Consider the following 15,175-nt stretch of genomic DNA (forward strand, 5'->3'; position numbering starts at 1 on the left):
TTTGTGAATGAAATCAAATAAAACAAAACAAAAAAAACGACAGGGATCGAGATGCAGACTTCAGAAATCAGACAGTGGCGATGGGAAGCCGGAAGCAAGACAATTAATGAAAGTCAGAGTACAATAATTCTGGCAGAAGCATTTCAAGTCTCTGTGGGACCAAATTAAAATGAAATCTTTTAGGGGCGCCTGGGTGGCTTAGTCGGTTAAGCGTCCGACTTTCGCTTAGGTCATGATCTCGCGGTTCGTGGGTTCGAGCCCCGCGTCGGGCTCTGTGCTGTCAGCTCAGAGCCTGGAGCCTGTTTCGGAGTCTGTGACTCCTTCTCTCTCTGACCCTCTCCTGCTCACGCTGTCTCTCTCTCTCTCTCTCTCTCCTAGAAATAAATAAAACATTAAAAAAAATTTTTTTTAAATTAATAAATAAAACGAAATCTTTTAAAGTGTAATTAGGACTGAGGTGGCCCTAATGTTTAAATCTTATGTTAAATAAAAAAATTTTAAAAACTCCCCAAGTTAATCAAGGATGATAATCAAATTAGACACTCTGTCATAAAAGCAAAATAAAATGCAAATTGGAAAATAAATATTAAGACTTGACAGAGATTTATTTAGTGTTTCTAGATGTCACCTATGTTCCCTGGACAAGGTAGAGTTTAATTAACAGGTATGGTAGGAGGCAATTAACAATGTTAGCCAAATCGTGGGACTAAATAATTCAATCTCAACACCAAAAGAACAGAATCTCCAGCAACATTGGAGAAAAGATTGAGTAAACGGATTTTAAATCCCCCTCTTCTTTTTTACTACACAGCTATTAAAGATTCCAAGTCCAAAGTTCTATCTATTTACTAATGGATTAATTTTCAGCTTAATTTTGGTGAAGAATTTAGCATTAGCAAATTTAAATCTTGCTGGTTGTACTGAACACAGAAAAAAAGCTATGCAGTGCTAATAAATGTTCTTTTATATTTGAGAAACATTTTATTTTCAGTCTCTAAACGTATTTATTATGAGAAGATCTCCAATGAAGCCAGAAAGTTGGCTCTATATTTTTAACTTATGATAGGAGTGGAGACCGAGTACAAAGAATTTTCAGTAGCGTTGGCAAGAAGCCTCCTTTAAGTAATAATTTCAATTCACTGCCACGACACAATTAACTGCCGTAGACATTGACCTTCAAGAAAGCCCCAAAGGAAAAAGCAGTCTTTACTACTGATACAAAACGGGATTTTTTTCACAGGTGCATTTTTGCAATTATTTTACCGTGCTTGGATCTCAGATACTCTAAGAGGGTTGAGATTTAGTTTATAAATATGGTTTATTATTTCTCGCTAATTATGTCGTACATTTCTGAAAACAGGGATCTCCTCGTCCCTTTCATCAGCTTTCGATGGATTTTTAAAAAGTAAATGACACACACAAAATGAATGCACATGCTACTAAAAACACCATCACAGCAAAACAGCACAAGCCAGAAAGCAACAGGCCCAGCACCCCATTACCCAAGGTCTACTACACCTTCTGAGACTCCCATATTTGCTCCATCCGCTGCTTTTCATACTGCATCTGACCCACCTTGATTTTCATGCTAGAAAGTTTGGCCATTAAAGACTGGTAGAGAGACAGAGGTGTGAAAGAAAACTATAGATAGAAAAAGACAAGCCTAAATAACCAAGAAAATAGTATCAATTTATAAAGGAGGTTAGGTAATTAAGAGAAATAACAGGTTACGTTTTACTCGATTAGTTAAGTCCCGATTTTTATGCAGAATAGTAGTGCTTAAATTCGAGAAGGTCTCCAGCCTGGGGAAAACTTTCAATCGCTTGTAAAATATCTCTTTATCATACACTAAGTTGAAAACTTATTTATAGTATTGATTACAGGTAAGTAGTGAGTCATGTGGTTAAACATTTTGGCCATTGAGAAAACGTACTTTGGTTGATTTCAGCTTTTTTTCATACTGAAGTCTTTCATTGTCCATTTCAGTGACTCTTAACCTCAAATCACTGATCTCTTGCATTAGCCCCTGTCAAAAAAAAGGAAACAATGAAATATACTAGGAAAGTGGCAACACACTTACCTATACCAAATAGACAGGGCCCTGTCATTTACAAATATATTGTCATAATATAATGTTATATTTGGAATAGGAAAAAGAAAATAATCCTAAAGTTTTCATGATACTTTTTCTACAACTACTTTCTAAAAAACCCAATTTGCTTGTAAAATTTGTCTTAAGTGTTCTGAGAAACAGTGACATATTTTTGTCTAGAGCCCAGAAAAGGAATTTAGAATGCTAAATAATACCAACTTCAAATACTGTGAAGGAGACTTTTTTTTACCATAAGCCATAAAGACCCCACCCCACCAATGGTTAGTATTTTTGTTCCTCAGTTTACAAGTCCTTATTCCTGAGCCACAAATTAACATGACAGAAGAGAATTACACCAAAATGCCATAAAAAAAAAAAAATAGAGCAATGCTTTAAGAAGTAAAACTTTCTTTTTGTTTTATATTTTATTTATTTCTAGGAGAGAGAGAGAGAGAGAGAGACAGCGTGAGCAGGGGAGGGTCAGAGAGAGAAGGAGTCACAGACTCTGAAATAGGCTCCAGACTCTGAGCTGGCAGTCAGCACAGAGCCTGATGCGGGGCTCAAACCCACGAACCGCGAGATCATGACCTAAGCGAAAGTCGGACGCTCAACCGACTAAGCCACCCAGGCGCCCCGAAGTAAAACTTTCTTAACGAGGGGTTATTCTAAACTTTTTTTGTGTAATGATTCACACATAGGGAAAGGGATGCAGCAAGGAAATACACATTCCAGAAAACCTACAGGCTTTTATTTTTATTTTTATTTTTGTGAGAGACAGTGAGAGAGAGCGAGCACATGAGGGGGGAGGGGCAGAGAGAGAGGGAGACACAGAATCTGAAAGAGGTTCCATCCAGTCTCTAAGCTGTAGGCACAAAGCCTGAAGCGAGGCTTGAACTTGGGAATGGCGAGATCATGACCTGAAGTTGGATGCTTAACCGACTGAACCACCCACGCACCCCAAACCCACAGGCTTTTAAACTGGATGTGGTTTCTTGCAAAAGGGGCAAGAGTATTTTTTAGCATTATTACATAATAATTACTCATTAGCTATTATTGCAATTATTAATACAATGTTTCAATACGAGGACATCTATGTTTTCCTTTCATCAATGAGGTCATGAACTGTGTGACATCATTTAACATTTTGCTTGTGATTCTTTATCTACACATTGAGGAGTCATGTTTAAGGAAAATGTCAGTTTCTCCCATTTATTTATCTCCCATTTATTAATCGTCCTTGCATAATATGAATTCTTAGTGATCTTCCTTCATCTTTTTTTTACATATATATCTTCCCACTCTCTCATAGTTAAAAAGCTTTGAATTCCTATTTGGTATTGTTTTATTTTACCTTCAGAAATAGTGACAAATTTGCAAAGAAGAAGAAATAATGGAAGAAAACATATATAATTATTAACTGAGGTCATTTTTCTATTTAAAAAAACAAAACAAAACCCTACCGAAGTATTCCTTGTGGCAACGCTGTTAGTATGAATGTAAATCTCCAACCTGAACCATAAAAATCCAGGCTGGAAAATCTGGAAATGGCTCCGTAATATAAAAATTGTTTAAATGGAATACGAATTATTTCCAACTAATTTCCTATCAGAATTTCAGCTCTTTTTAAAATGAAAATCTCTCTGGGTCGCCTGGGTGGCTTAGTCGGTTAAGCGACCGACTTTCGCTTAGGCCGTGATCTCTCGGTTCGTGGGTTCGGGCCCCGCGTCGGGCTCTGTGCTGACTGCCAGCTCGGAGCCTGGAGCCTGTTTCAGTCTGTGACTCCCTCTCTCTCTGACCCTCCCCTGCTCACGCTCTCTCTCTCCTAGAAATAAATAAAAAACATTTTTTAAAAATGTTTAAAATGAAAATCTCCCTTTTCCCTTTCAGAGAAACTCTTCAGGCTCCACAGAAGCTCAATTCCTGACATCTGTACTCTTACCAGAAGGGGGCACTGTTGAATAATGCTAAGCATCCCCTATCAGCCATTCCCGGGGCAGGCAAGTCCTTAATATTCCAAGGTTTCGAGACTTTTACCCCTAATCTTTTGAAAGTGCCTATACCTCTTCCCCACTTCAGTATTTCCTTAGAAATTAATCTCCAAATAATCTAAAATTCTAAAACAAAGTTAAGGAATTTTGGATTCGTGAGACAGCCAGGGAAATTTGTTTTTATTGTAAGGAGGCTCCTCCCCACCCAACATGGGGCTTGAATTCATGACCTTGAGATCACGAGTAGCATTCTCTACCAACTGAGCTGCCCCCAAATGTTTTATTTTTATTAAGGGAACAATAATAGGAAAATAAACATATTCAATTCAGTTTTAATTTTGAGGATTATTTTAATTAATATGTAACAAAATTTATCACACTTCTTAATAATCTCAGAGTATGTACATGCTATATTTTACTAATAGTGTTGAATATTTATTAGAAAGTTATCAGGGATTGAATTTACTGAAAGTGTGATGACAAAAATCACTTTGCTTATGATTGAAAGTGCATGAGGGGCGCCCAGATGGCTCAGTCAGTTGGAGGTCTTCTGACTTCAGCTCAGGTCATGATCTTGTGGTTCATGGGTTCTAGCCCCGCGTCAGGCTCTGTGCTGACAGCTCAGAGCCTGGAGCCTGCTTCAGATTCTGGGTCTCCCTCTCTCTCTGCCTCTTCCCCGCTCTCTGTCTCTCTGTCTCTCTCTCTCATATAAATAAACGTTAAGAAAAGAAAAAAAAAAGTACATGAGTGAAGCAGGGAGGTACCAGGAAAAAAAAGTTTTATTAAAAAAAAATGCAAACTTAGAAGTAAATAATGCTCTAGAGTCTTACGAAAAAAATTGTGACATGTCACTTCAATTTAAGTCCCAATGTTTGGTTAACATCTCAGATCCAAATTAACCAGTCTCACAAGTTACGGCTCCCTCTAAACTTCATGTATACAATGGAAAAGACCAACCCCTGATCCCTAAATACTTGAACTTCTTTCCCTGCACCAGTTAGCGCCTCAGCTCTAGTCCACCTGAGGACTGCACTCTAATGTGTTATGTGGCAACTATGGGATCAGGGAATCAGAGAAAGGAAAAAGAGGGAATATCCACACCGATTTTTTAAAAATGTTTATAGGGGCGCCTGGGTGGCTTAGTCGGTTAAGCGTCCGACTTTCGCTTAGGTCATGATCTCGCGGTTCGTGGGTTCGAGCCCCGCGTAGGGCACTGTGCTGACTGCCAGCTCAGAGCCTGGAGCCTGTTTCAGTCTGTGACTCCCTCTCTCTCTGACCCTCCCCTGCTTGCACTGTCTCTCTCGCTGTCTCTCTCCTAGAAATAAATAAAACATTAAAAAAAATTTTTAAAAGAAAAAAGAAAAAAAATGTTTATATATTTGTGTGTGTGTGTGTGTGTGTGTGTGTGTGAGAGAGAGAGAGAGAGAGAGAGAGAGAGAGAGAGAGAATGTAAGCGCGTTAAAAAAAAAAAGAATTTAAGCATATTTATTGTATCCTGTAGACTATAGATGGTAAGAAAGAATGCTATGGCCTATTAAAAGTTGAAGCACATACTATATTTTTCTTTCTCTATCAAATCCATAATTACTTACAGTTTGACATGCAAACCCCATTTTTCAGTAATTATAAGGCCCTTACTTTTCAACTCTTAAAAATGTGGTTGATTTATTCTTCTGCATTATCTGATGAAGAATTTTAGTGCTTTTTGATGGGTAACACTCATTTGAATGCAGAGAGAGAGAGAGAGAATGAGTAGGGGAGGGGCAGAGAAAGCGAGGGACAAAGGACCTGAAGCAGGTTCTGTGCTGATGGCAGAGAGCCCAAAGCAGGACTCAAACTCATGAACCATGAGATCATGGACCTGAGCCAAAGTCAAACCATTCAACCAACTGAGCCACCCAGGTGCCCCTCATGCACTTTAAATCATAAACAAAGTGATTTTGTCATCTCATTTCAGGTGCCCCTCCAAATAGATTTTTAAAGAAAGCACAAAAGTGACAACTTTGGAGAAATCTGTTTTAAGAGCCCCAGTCCCAATCAAGTGAGAAACATGCTCATTCAGATGACCAACAAGGAGCTTTAGATTAAAACAGGAACCAGGTTAGGGATTTCCTTTTGCTGCTGAGGAAGTAATACATATGCCAAGACTTTTCATTACAGCTCCACCTTTCACAGAAATTTCAACTATGAAAATAGCAATGGAGTAAATCTCGTCACATCAAATCAATGCAGGACTTTCACACAGTGGCTAATACACATAATGCGCCTCATATTATGATGGTATGTAATTGGCTTGAAATAAATGTTTGAAATGAAAACAGAGGGGAAAAGTACTTAAATGATTTCTTCTTCTCTCTTCTTCTTGGTTCCCACTTTCTAATCCAGTATAACAACTCTCCATAGAGGAAAAAAATAGAGGAAAAAGAGATGGCCCTAGGAGATAAGGAAGTCTTGCAGCTCTTCATATTTCTTTTCTTTCTTCCTTTTTTTTTTTTGTTTGTTTGTTTACTTTTCAGAGAGAGACAGAGATGGAACCTGAGCAGGGGAGGGTCAGAGAGAGGGAGACACAGAATGCCAAGCAGGTTCCAGGCTCCATGCTGTCTGCACAGAGCCCGAGGCGGGGCTCGAACCCACGAACTGTTGAGATCATGACTTGAGCCAAAGTCAGACGCTTAACTGACTGAGCTGCATGGGCGCCCCACTTCTTTTCAAATAAATAAATTTCAAATGGATATGCTCTTTCCCCAACAACAATTAAGCAAATAAAAGACCCAGATTAACAATAAAATAGTACAAAAAACAAAGCTGGTTTAACCACAAAATGAGTATTTCAAGTTGTAGAATCTATCCCAAGTTTCACAAAAGTTTAGTGACCTTTATTTAATTGGAATGATTTATGTGTGGAATAGACCCAAAGTAGAAGGCCAAACTAAATAAACTCCAAAAATCTGTTCTTTTGTTATATAATGAAAGCATGCTTCCTATATATATTTAAAAACTTATTATACAGTAAACAATCAGTGTAACTTAATAATAGCTTTTAAATTAATAACAGAACTCTCCTATGACCCAGCAGTAGCTGGAAATTTACCCAAGGGATACAGGAGTGCTGATGCATAGGGGCACATGTACCCCAATGTTCACAGCAGCACTCTCAACAATAGCCAAAACATGGAAAGACCCTAAGTGTCCATCAACTGATGAATGGATCAAGAAGATGTGGTATATTTATACAATGGACTACATGGCAATGAGAAAGAATGAAATCTGGCCATTTGTAGCAACGTGGATGGAACTTGAGAGTGTTATGCTGAGCGAAATAAGTCAGGCAGAGAAGGACAGATACCATATGTTTGCACATATAGGTGAGTTAGGAGGAACTTAACAGAAGATCATGTGGGAGAAGAAGTGGGGAAATAGTTGGGGAGAGAGAGGGAGGCAAACCATGAGAGACTCTTGAATGCTGAGAACAAACTGAGGGCTGATGGGGGTGGGAGAGAGGGGAAGGGGGGTGATGGACATGGAGGAGGGCACTTGTGGGGATGAGCACTGGGTGTTATATGGTAACCAATTTGACAATAAACTATTAAAGAAAAAAAATAATAGGTTTTAGGGGCACCTGGATGGCTCAGTCAGTTAAGCGTCTGACTTCAACTCCGGTCATGATCTCACGGGTTTGTGAGTTCGAGCCCCAAGTTGGGCTCTGGGCTGACCACTCAGAGCCTGGAGCCTGCTTCAGATTCTGTGTCTCCCTCTCTCTGCCATCCCCCACTTGTGTGCTCGCTCTCTCTCTCTCTCTCTCTCAGAAATAACAAATGAATAAACTTTAAAAAATAATAGCTTTTAAATAGCTTCATTATTTCCACGATGAAGAAAACCACTATGGATGGACAGAGGATGGACAGACTATTAGACAGAAGCTCCAAATGTCATAAAGTCAAAAGTATTTCTAAAGACTAATAAAAGGATTATTATTTAATATCAAAACTCTCACAATAAATATTGCCATTTAGCATTTAGTAATAAAAAGTCAATGTACTTCAAGTTTATTCTTAAAGGAAGTATGGAAGAGTGAGAGCACATAGTAATTAACGCCCCCCTCCCCCTACAAGGAATTTCCTCTTGCTCTAGAGGTATGTGTGGAGATACACACACACATATGTATATCTATCTGTATAGAGAGAGGGTGTCCCTTACCTCTGTGTCTCTGAACCTGTCTTCATAGTCCAATCTGTCCTTCTCTACAGCCGTCAGTTTTAGCTTCAGGTTAGAGATTTCCGCCATCAGATCCAACTTCTGAGTCTCTAAGGACGTCCTACTCAGAAGCTCCTATGAGGATTTAAGAGATACGTTCAAAAGCGGTGATATTATCAACAGCCACATAGGGATGGGTCTCTGAACTGCAAAGCAGTTAACTATCAAGTTGGGAGATGTTAATTATTGAATAGATAACATTTGAAAAAATTATTTGCTTTAGTTAGCTTTCATTGAGCAGATGAACACATGCCTGTTACTGGGGAGACATACATTACACAGATACATCTATATATATATAAGCCTTAAATGCTGCTGAGCCTGATGGTGACACTGATGATGACATGTTTGCTAAGTGGCAGGCACTGTTCTCACATGTTTTAGTTGGCTCAATCCTCAAAACAACCTTATAAAGTAAAAGCTCCTCAGGAGAACTCCTGAATTAGGCTCATTCAACAAATAAGGAAGGTGAGGAACAGAGAGATTAAGAACTCTCTGCAAGGAAATGGCAGAGAGAGGACTCAAACCAAACAGTCTCCTTCCAGGTGGTCAGAGTGTACCCTATACATATTATAGGTCTTCTCAAATATGAACACTGTGTGTGTGCGTATGTGTGTGTGCGCGCGCATGTGTACTCATACAAGTTAGGGTGGTTTTTTTTGCGTTTTTTTGTTTTGTTTTTTCAGTTAGTCATGGTACTTACCTTTCCTCTTAATCACACACTCTATGCTCCCGTGTCGGTGTTAGGAAACCATATGAAAGCATAAAGAACATTAAAATTATCTCAATCCTATCAGTGTTTTATTCCAGATTCTAATTACATGAAGTTTTAAGACCCTGCTACTCTAAGTTTTTGCTTAAAATATGCAGTCTGAGTCATGAGATTTACTGCTGCATCAGAGAGAACACAGCACGTAAATGTAGCATTTCAAAGAGCTGAGCAAGACAACCGCATCTTGGTGCCAGCTTCTGTACGTTACCTGCTGCAGCATTTCCTCGGTGGCGTTCAGCTTCTCCCTGTGCTCTTCAAGACAAAACTCCAAGTCTCGGATCTTCTCTCCCTGAGCCTCTACCTGGTCTGTTAACACACTAACCTGTATTTAGAGCAAAATACTACAATGGATTAGGAAGAATTTGGGCCCCACTGCAAACATTATGTCTCTAAATAGAACAAAAACTAGAATGGCATCACTACTCTTTTGGTTGTAAAGGCACCACCTGTGAATTTATAAGACAGCAGTCCTTCACACTCCTATTTAAGATGCTTGTTGATCTGAGGGCTCCATTTTTTAAGGAGGTTGGGGTGACTGGGAATGTGCAGTACTTTATATTTATAGGTTAAAACCATTTCAACCATTTTATGCAAGAGGGCATGTTAACAAATCATCTTTTTCGGGGGCATAGAGTGGGACTGGGAGATAGATTAAGAGAGACAATGCAGTTTGGGGCGCCTGGGTGGCTTAGTCGGTTAAGCGTCCGACTTTCGCTTAGGTCATGATCTCGTGGTTTGTGGGGTCGAGCCCCGCATCGCGCTCTGTGCTGACTGCCAGCTCAGAGCCTGGAGCCTATTTCAGAGTCTGTATCTCCCTCTCTCTCTAGCCCTCCCCTGCTCACACTGTCTCTCTCTCTCTCTCTCTCTCCTAGAAATAAATAAAAATATTAAAGAAAATAAAAATAAAAAGAGAGACAATGGAGTTAATGTGTGAAAGAGAAGGACTATTCAGGTCTGGTACTTCAAGAAGAGTAAAGAAAAGGTTCCGGGGAACTCAGATTCCAAGAGATCGTTCATGATCATGTTATCTACACGTGTGTTCAACTCCAGGCTGTAACTCAAGACCCACAAAGAGACACTGGATTAGTCTCTTATCGTTAGTGGTTATTGAAACTCTGAGTCTGTTCCCAAAAATCACCAGCCTGGTAAATATACTGCAGATCATTTAGCTCAAATACCAAAATAAAAATATCTGTCAGGCATTTAAAACGTTACAAAGAAGAGAACTCAAGTTTGGCTAATAACCAGACTCTACTACTCACTTTATGTTTTGTTTGACTCACAGTATCATTTTTGAAACTGAAAAATTATATAAATTCGAATTCAGAAATATTCAGATTTTTGAATATATATATATATAGTTCATATAAAATTATAATTTCAGATCAAATAAGATAACAGATCAGATGAGAAAATCAGCTTAGATGACACCGTGCCTGTGGTCAGAGGAGCCAAGGCAGATTCTAGCTCACTCTAGACTAGCTAAGCAAACCCTGCTCTCCAGCAGTCCCCACCTCTCCCTGTGGCGTTCCGATGGCCTATGCACTTATTTCTTAAAGCAGTCTGGCTCCTATAAGCATCTAAATACGCCATCCCAATTGAAAATGGTCTTTGTAAACCCATCGTGAAGAAGAACAGCATTTTAAAATCACTTGCCTGAAGAACGAGAGACTCTTTATCATTTTCTAAACGGGCCAGCCTTTCTTGATACACCTCTCCATTCCCAGGCAGGTGTCCGTTGGTCTGAAAAAATGAAAGTAACATGTGTAAGGCTTGAGTCTCTTTAAAGCTGAACTACTGTGGGCCAATAAAACTGCATGTGTTTTTAATCCAAGGAACCTGAGTGGAATTGGGCACAGCTGTTGCTGTCATTAATAGCAAATACGAGACTGTGACTTGGTTCATTTAGCTTAAAATAAGTAAAACAGGCATGTCGGGTATTTAGGCATGTTATCACCAAACTAGACAACTTGTCGTCAAGCAGAAAATCATGACCTAAGAGGGGCGGTGGTTCCTAATATTCACTGGCAGGTGGATACACACCCAAGTCATGCAAAGCTTCACACATGTGTGACCAGGCACAAAACCCCCATTTCCCCCCAAATCCTCAGTGCCACTAATTCTGGGTGGGGACAGTGGGAATGTCCCGGGACGCCCTTCTGTTCCTCCCCTCCCCTCCCCTCCCCCAAAGCTCCCAATCCAGGACTAAAGAGGCCTGCTTTACACGGGAGGTGGCGGAGCAGCTCACACCAAGCTTCTTCCCTGCTACTCAGGTTCAAATCCACAGGGCTAGTCTTCCCTCTGTCTCTGAAGCCTTTCTCTCTTCCCCTGAGAGCTTTGCGGTCAGTCCACAGTGACTTTCCCTGGCAGCACTCACTAGCCATCCTCATGGGCAACTTCTCAGTTTCCATCCTGACTTCATTAACTTCCTGTGAGATGGCTTGATCCTACAATGATGCAAGCTCCTGAGCAGAGCCTGTAAATGCGTGTCATCCTGCACCCACCAAACTTGGCCCAGGGCTCTGCTTACACTAGAGTGTTCACTTTCTTCCCCTCCCTCCGGCACCCGTGGGTTTTTTGTTTTTTTGTTTTTTTTTTAATCAGATTCAGATGGTTATGCATGGTATAAATGCCAAAGGAAGTATAGATCGGGAAAGTAAGTCACATTTTTTTTTTCTCAGCCATCACGTATATGAAAGTCATTAAAGAGACACATGAAAAGGCTCACAGAGAACAGACAACATAAAAATGGCATTTTGAAATATAGTACATGTGATGTGTCCCTTGTTATCTTCTTTAAATGGTTCATAACCATATAATATGTAATCCCAATAGCATTTCTTGATTTCTAATTTAAATACAACAGAAAGAAAAGCCACCGGAGCTCAAATTGGTTGGATGGGCCATCCAGAGTTCAATCAAAAAAGCAAATAACTTCAGATTTAGAAACAGAGAAAATACGAACATCCTAACCACCCAGGACACGGCGGATGTGACATCTATTATTTTCCAGTATTAATTGGTACTATTATTCTACGTTTCCAAATAATGCAGTTTCCTGTATAAACTGTGGGGAAAACAAAAGCCATGTGTTGAGAACACACACACACACACACACACACACACACACACACTTTAATAAAAAAAGGAAATTTCAGGATGTTGCTTCTAAAAACTTAGAAGCACTGGATTTATTTCCCATGGGGCAACTAAAGAATCAGAAGCTAATTCAATAAGCCTGCAATGTGTATTTAGAACGGATAAAAATTTTTAACATCAGCTGCTGGACCACATACCTGCACAATTGCCGCAGTATAATTCTGTTCATATTGTAATCTGAAGTAGCCAGAATTAAATTACAAGTACTAGGAGGAGTCAGATGGAGCAGCCTGGAAGACCTCCAACCCTGCGGACTACCATGAAAGTGAAATTTATAGAACTTTTTTTTTTTTAGTGTTTATTTATTTTGAGTGAAAGAGCATATGCCTGTGTGCATGCACGTGAGCAGGGGAGGGGCAGAGAGAGGGGAAGAGAGAGAGAATCTCCAGCAGGCTTGACACTGTCAGTGAAAGCCCAACACAGGGCTCAATCTCATGAAGCCTAAGATCATGATCCAAGATGAAATCAAGAGTCAGATGCTTAACTGATTGAGCCACCCAGGAGCCCCAAAATTTATGTAACTTCTTGAGGACAGTTTCTTGGGAAAGAGCCAGGATGTATATAATACATGTTCTCAATTGAAGGAACTGCTGTGACTGGCCTTGTAGAGCTTTAAATTCCTCATTCGAATTATGAACACTAGCAGGCATCTGATTTTAAAGCCCCACACAAGCAAGTTTTATAAACTGATACATTTCAGTAGATAGGAAAAAAAAAAAAAGATTTCTGTTCAATGAGGATAAAAAGCAAAAGTCATTATTTCTTCCTACTGAAGGAAATTATAGAAAGATTAGAAGTGTTTCTATAGCAAGTCCTACAAATGTTTCGTGAAGCTACTGCATATGATATGGAAAAGAGATGTTCTAAAATCAGTTATCACAAAATTATGTTAAAATCACAATACTAGGGGCACCTGGGTGGCTCAGGTGGTTAAGCGACTCTTGATTTGGACCCAGGTCTTGATCTCCCAGTTTGTGAGATAGAGTCCGGCGTCAGGCTCTGCACTGGCAGCGTGGAGCCTGCTTGGGATTCTCTTTCCCTCTCTGTCTCTCCCCCACTCCTCCCTTCTTCCCTCTCTCTCTCTCTCTCTCAAAATAAATAAATTTAAAAAAATTAAATTACTAACAGTTGAGTCACAATGAGTACACTCACACTTCTCCAGACTACTGATATTTGAGTGCTCATAATGCTTTAGTAATATTAAAAAAAAAACAAAAAAAAAAACCACACACTAAAAGTCACTATAGCAAAATAAAGCAAAAGTTAAGAGCCACCAATGGAGTAGTTGCATACTTTTAAAGTCATGTGTTGACCTATTCAAGTAGGTAAAGGTCTACTCTATTCACACATTTATTTATATTGCTCCCAATTTTGTTATCTTTGCCTTAAAAATGTTAGAGGGGTAAATTCCATTGGGCAAATACCCTACCACCTCTATTTTTCCTCCAACTCTCATGCTCTGCCTACCACACCACTCAACCAAACATGGCATGCTCTCTCACACACTAATTCTATTCCTTCTGCATGGACAGCATTTCCCACCCTTTCCTCATCTTTCCTCATTCTTGAAAGTCCAGTTCAATTAGAGCTTGGTCTGTCAAGTCTTCCTCGAATGATCTGTTCATTCATGTGCCGGGTACGCATCTGGGCGAACCCTCGTCACAGCAGGCGTCACGCTGAATGGACGAGGTTAGACTTGGCTACACGTATGTCCCTCTCTTCCAACAAACTGCATTCTCTGTGAGTACGTTTGTCTTTGCATCTGACACACAGTGAGGATGGACCAAATGACTGCTGAATGAACAATTCGGAGCATATGATAAACATCAGATGAATGAAAGATGAATGAACGCTTGGTTTTAACTTGGCCTTCTTACATCTCAGCAAGACTTTCATTCAGGTTTCCCCTACAACCCGGTATGTCCTCCATGGTCAAGTCAGCACTGTCTCTTCCTACCATGTTTAGGATGTGTTCCCAAAGCCTTTTTACTGGACTGTAATTGAGACTGTCCTACATGAACACCAGTACGTAAGGTCTTCTCCAAAGCATAATATATACTGCCTCCAACATCTCAGGGAAACGGAGTCTTAACTCCTTCTAAAAGCTCATTATTCCAAATATACTTTGGAACCTTAATTTCCTGCTTCCCTGAGACTTACAGTGATCACCTCTATCCTTACTGTTCTCAACTCCTTCCTCTTAACGAACTTTCTTCCGTTCTCCTTCTCCAACATCTACCCTCAGGCTTTGTGTTCACCACTCTACTCATCCCCATTCCTCTCTGCCTCTACAAATCCATCTTTCAAAGAAAGTTCCTGCCCACTCCTCCTTACGTTGTACCATATTCTCTTCTCCCCCCTCCACAGGCCTCCCTTCTGTGTTTTGTCTCGCCCTTCACAATTCAGCATTTCATCATATTCTGCCATGGAGAGTTTATGAGTGATTTTATGAGAGCTGGTCACGTATTCTTCCTAACAATCCCTCAGTGCAAAACTGTCTTACATTTCTTTTGATTCTTCCAAGATTCTTATAAAATTGTGAGCACGTGGGGCACCTGGGTGGCTCAGTTGGTTAAGCATCTGACCTTGGCTCAGGTCATGGCCTTGCAGTTCATGAGTTTGAGCCCCACATCGGGCTCTGCGCTGACAGCTCAGAGCCTGGAGCCTGCTTCAGATTCTGTGTGTGTCTCTCTCTCTGCCTCTCCCCTGCTCATGCTCTGTCTGTCTCAAAAAGTAAATAATAAGACATTAAACTTTTTTTTAATAAAATCATGAGCATACAATTAAAAACATATTTAGTACAGACTCTTTTTGGGTCAATTTGGCCTCCAGAGCGTTGAACACCAGCCCAAATTACCTTACTCAAAATCCCAGAGATGCCTTCAAAATAACTCTTTCTACTTTAACTCA

The 15,175-nt window shown here is 40.0% G+C and overlaps 1 protein-coding gene across 8 annotated transcripts in view; it reads right to left on the bottom strand.

The window, feature by feature from the left end:
• The window catches only part of PPFIBP1 (PPFIA binding protein 1), a 168,952-nt gene that overhangs the window by 37,419 nt on the left and 116,358 nt on the right, over positions 1-15,175 (bottom strand). For all 8 annotated transcript variants that reach the window (XM_039240835.1, XM_039240834.1, XM_039240837.1 and 5 more), the window contains 4 exons: positions 10,763-10,849; positions 9,315-9,428; positions 8,278-8,409; positions 1,934-2,026 (listed from right to left, as the gene is read on the bottom strand). In XM_039240835.1, coding sequence (XP_039096766.1) covers positions 1,934-2,026; positions 8,278-8,409; positions 9,315-9,428; positions 10,763-10,849 — 426 coding nt within the window. The remainder of the gene's footprint in view (positions 1-1,933; positions 2,027-8,277; positions 8,410-9,314; positions 9,429-10,762; positions 10,850-15,175) is intronic.

Source organism: Hyaena hyaena, unplaced genomic scaffold, assembly GCF_003009895.1.
Source record: "Hyaena hyaena isolate Hyena2069 unplaced genomic scaffold, ASM300989v1 scaffold_182, whole genome shotgun sequence".
Classification (NCBI taxonomy): domain Eukaryota; kingdom Metazoa; phylum Chordata; class Mammalia; order Carnivora; family Hyaenidae; genus Hyaena; species Hyaena hyaena.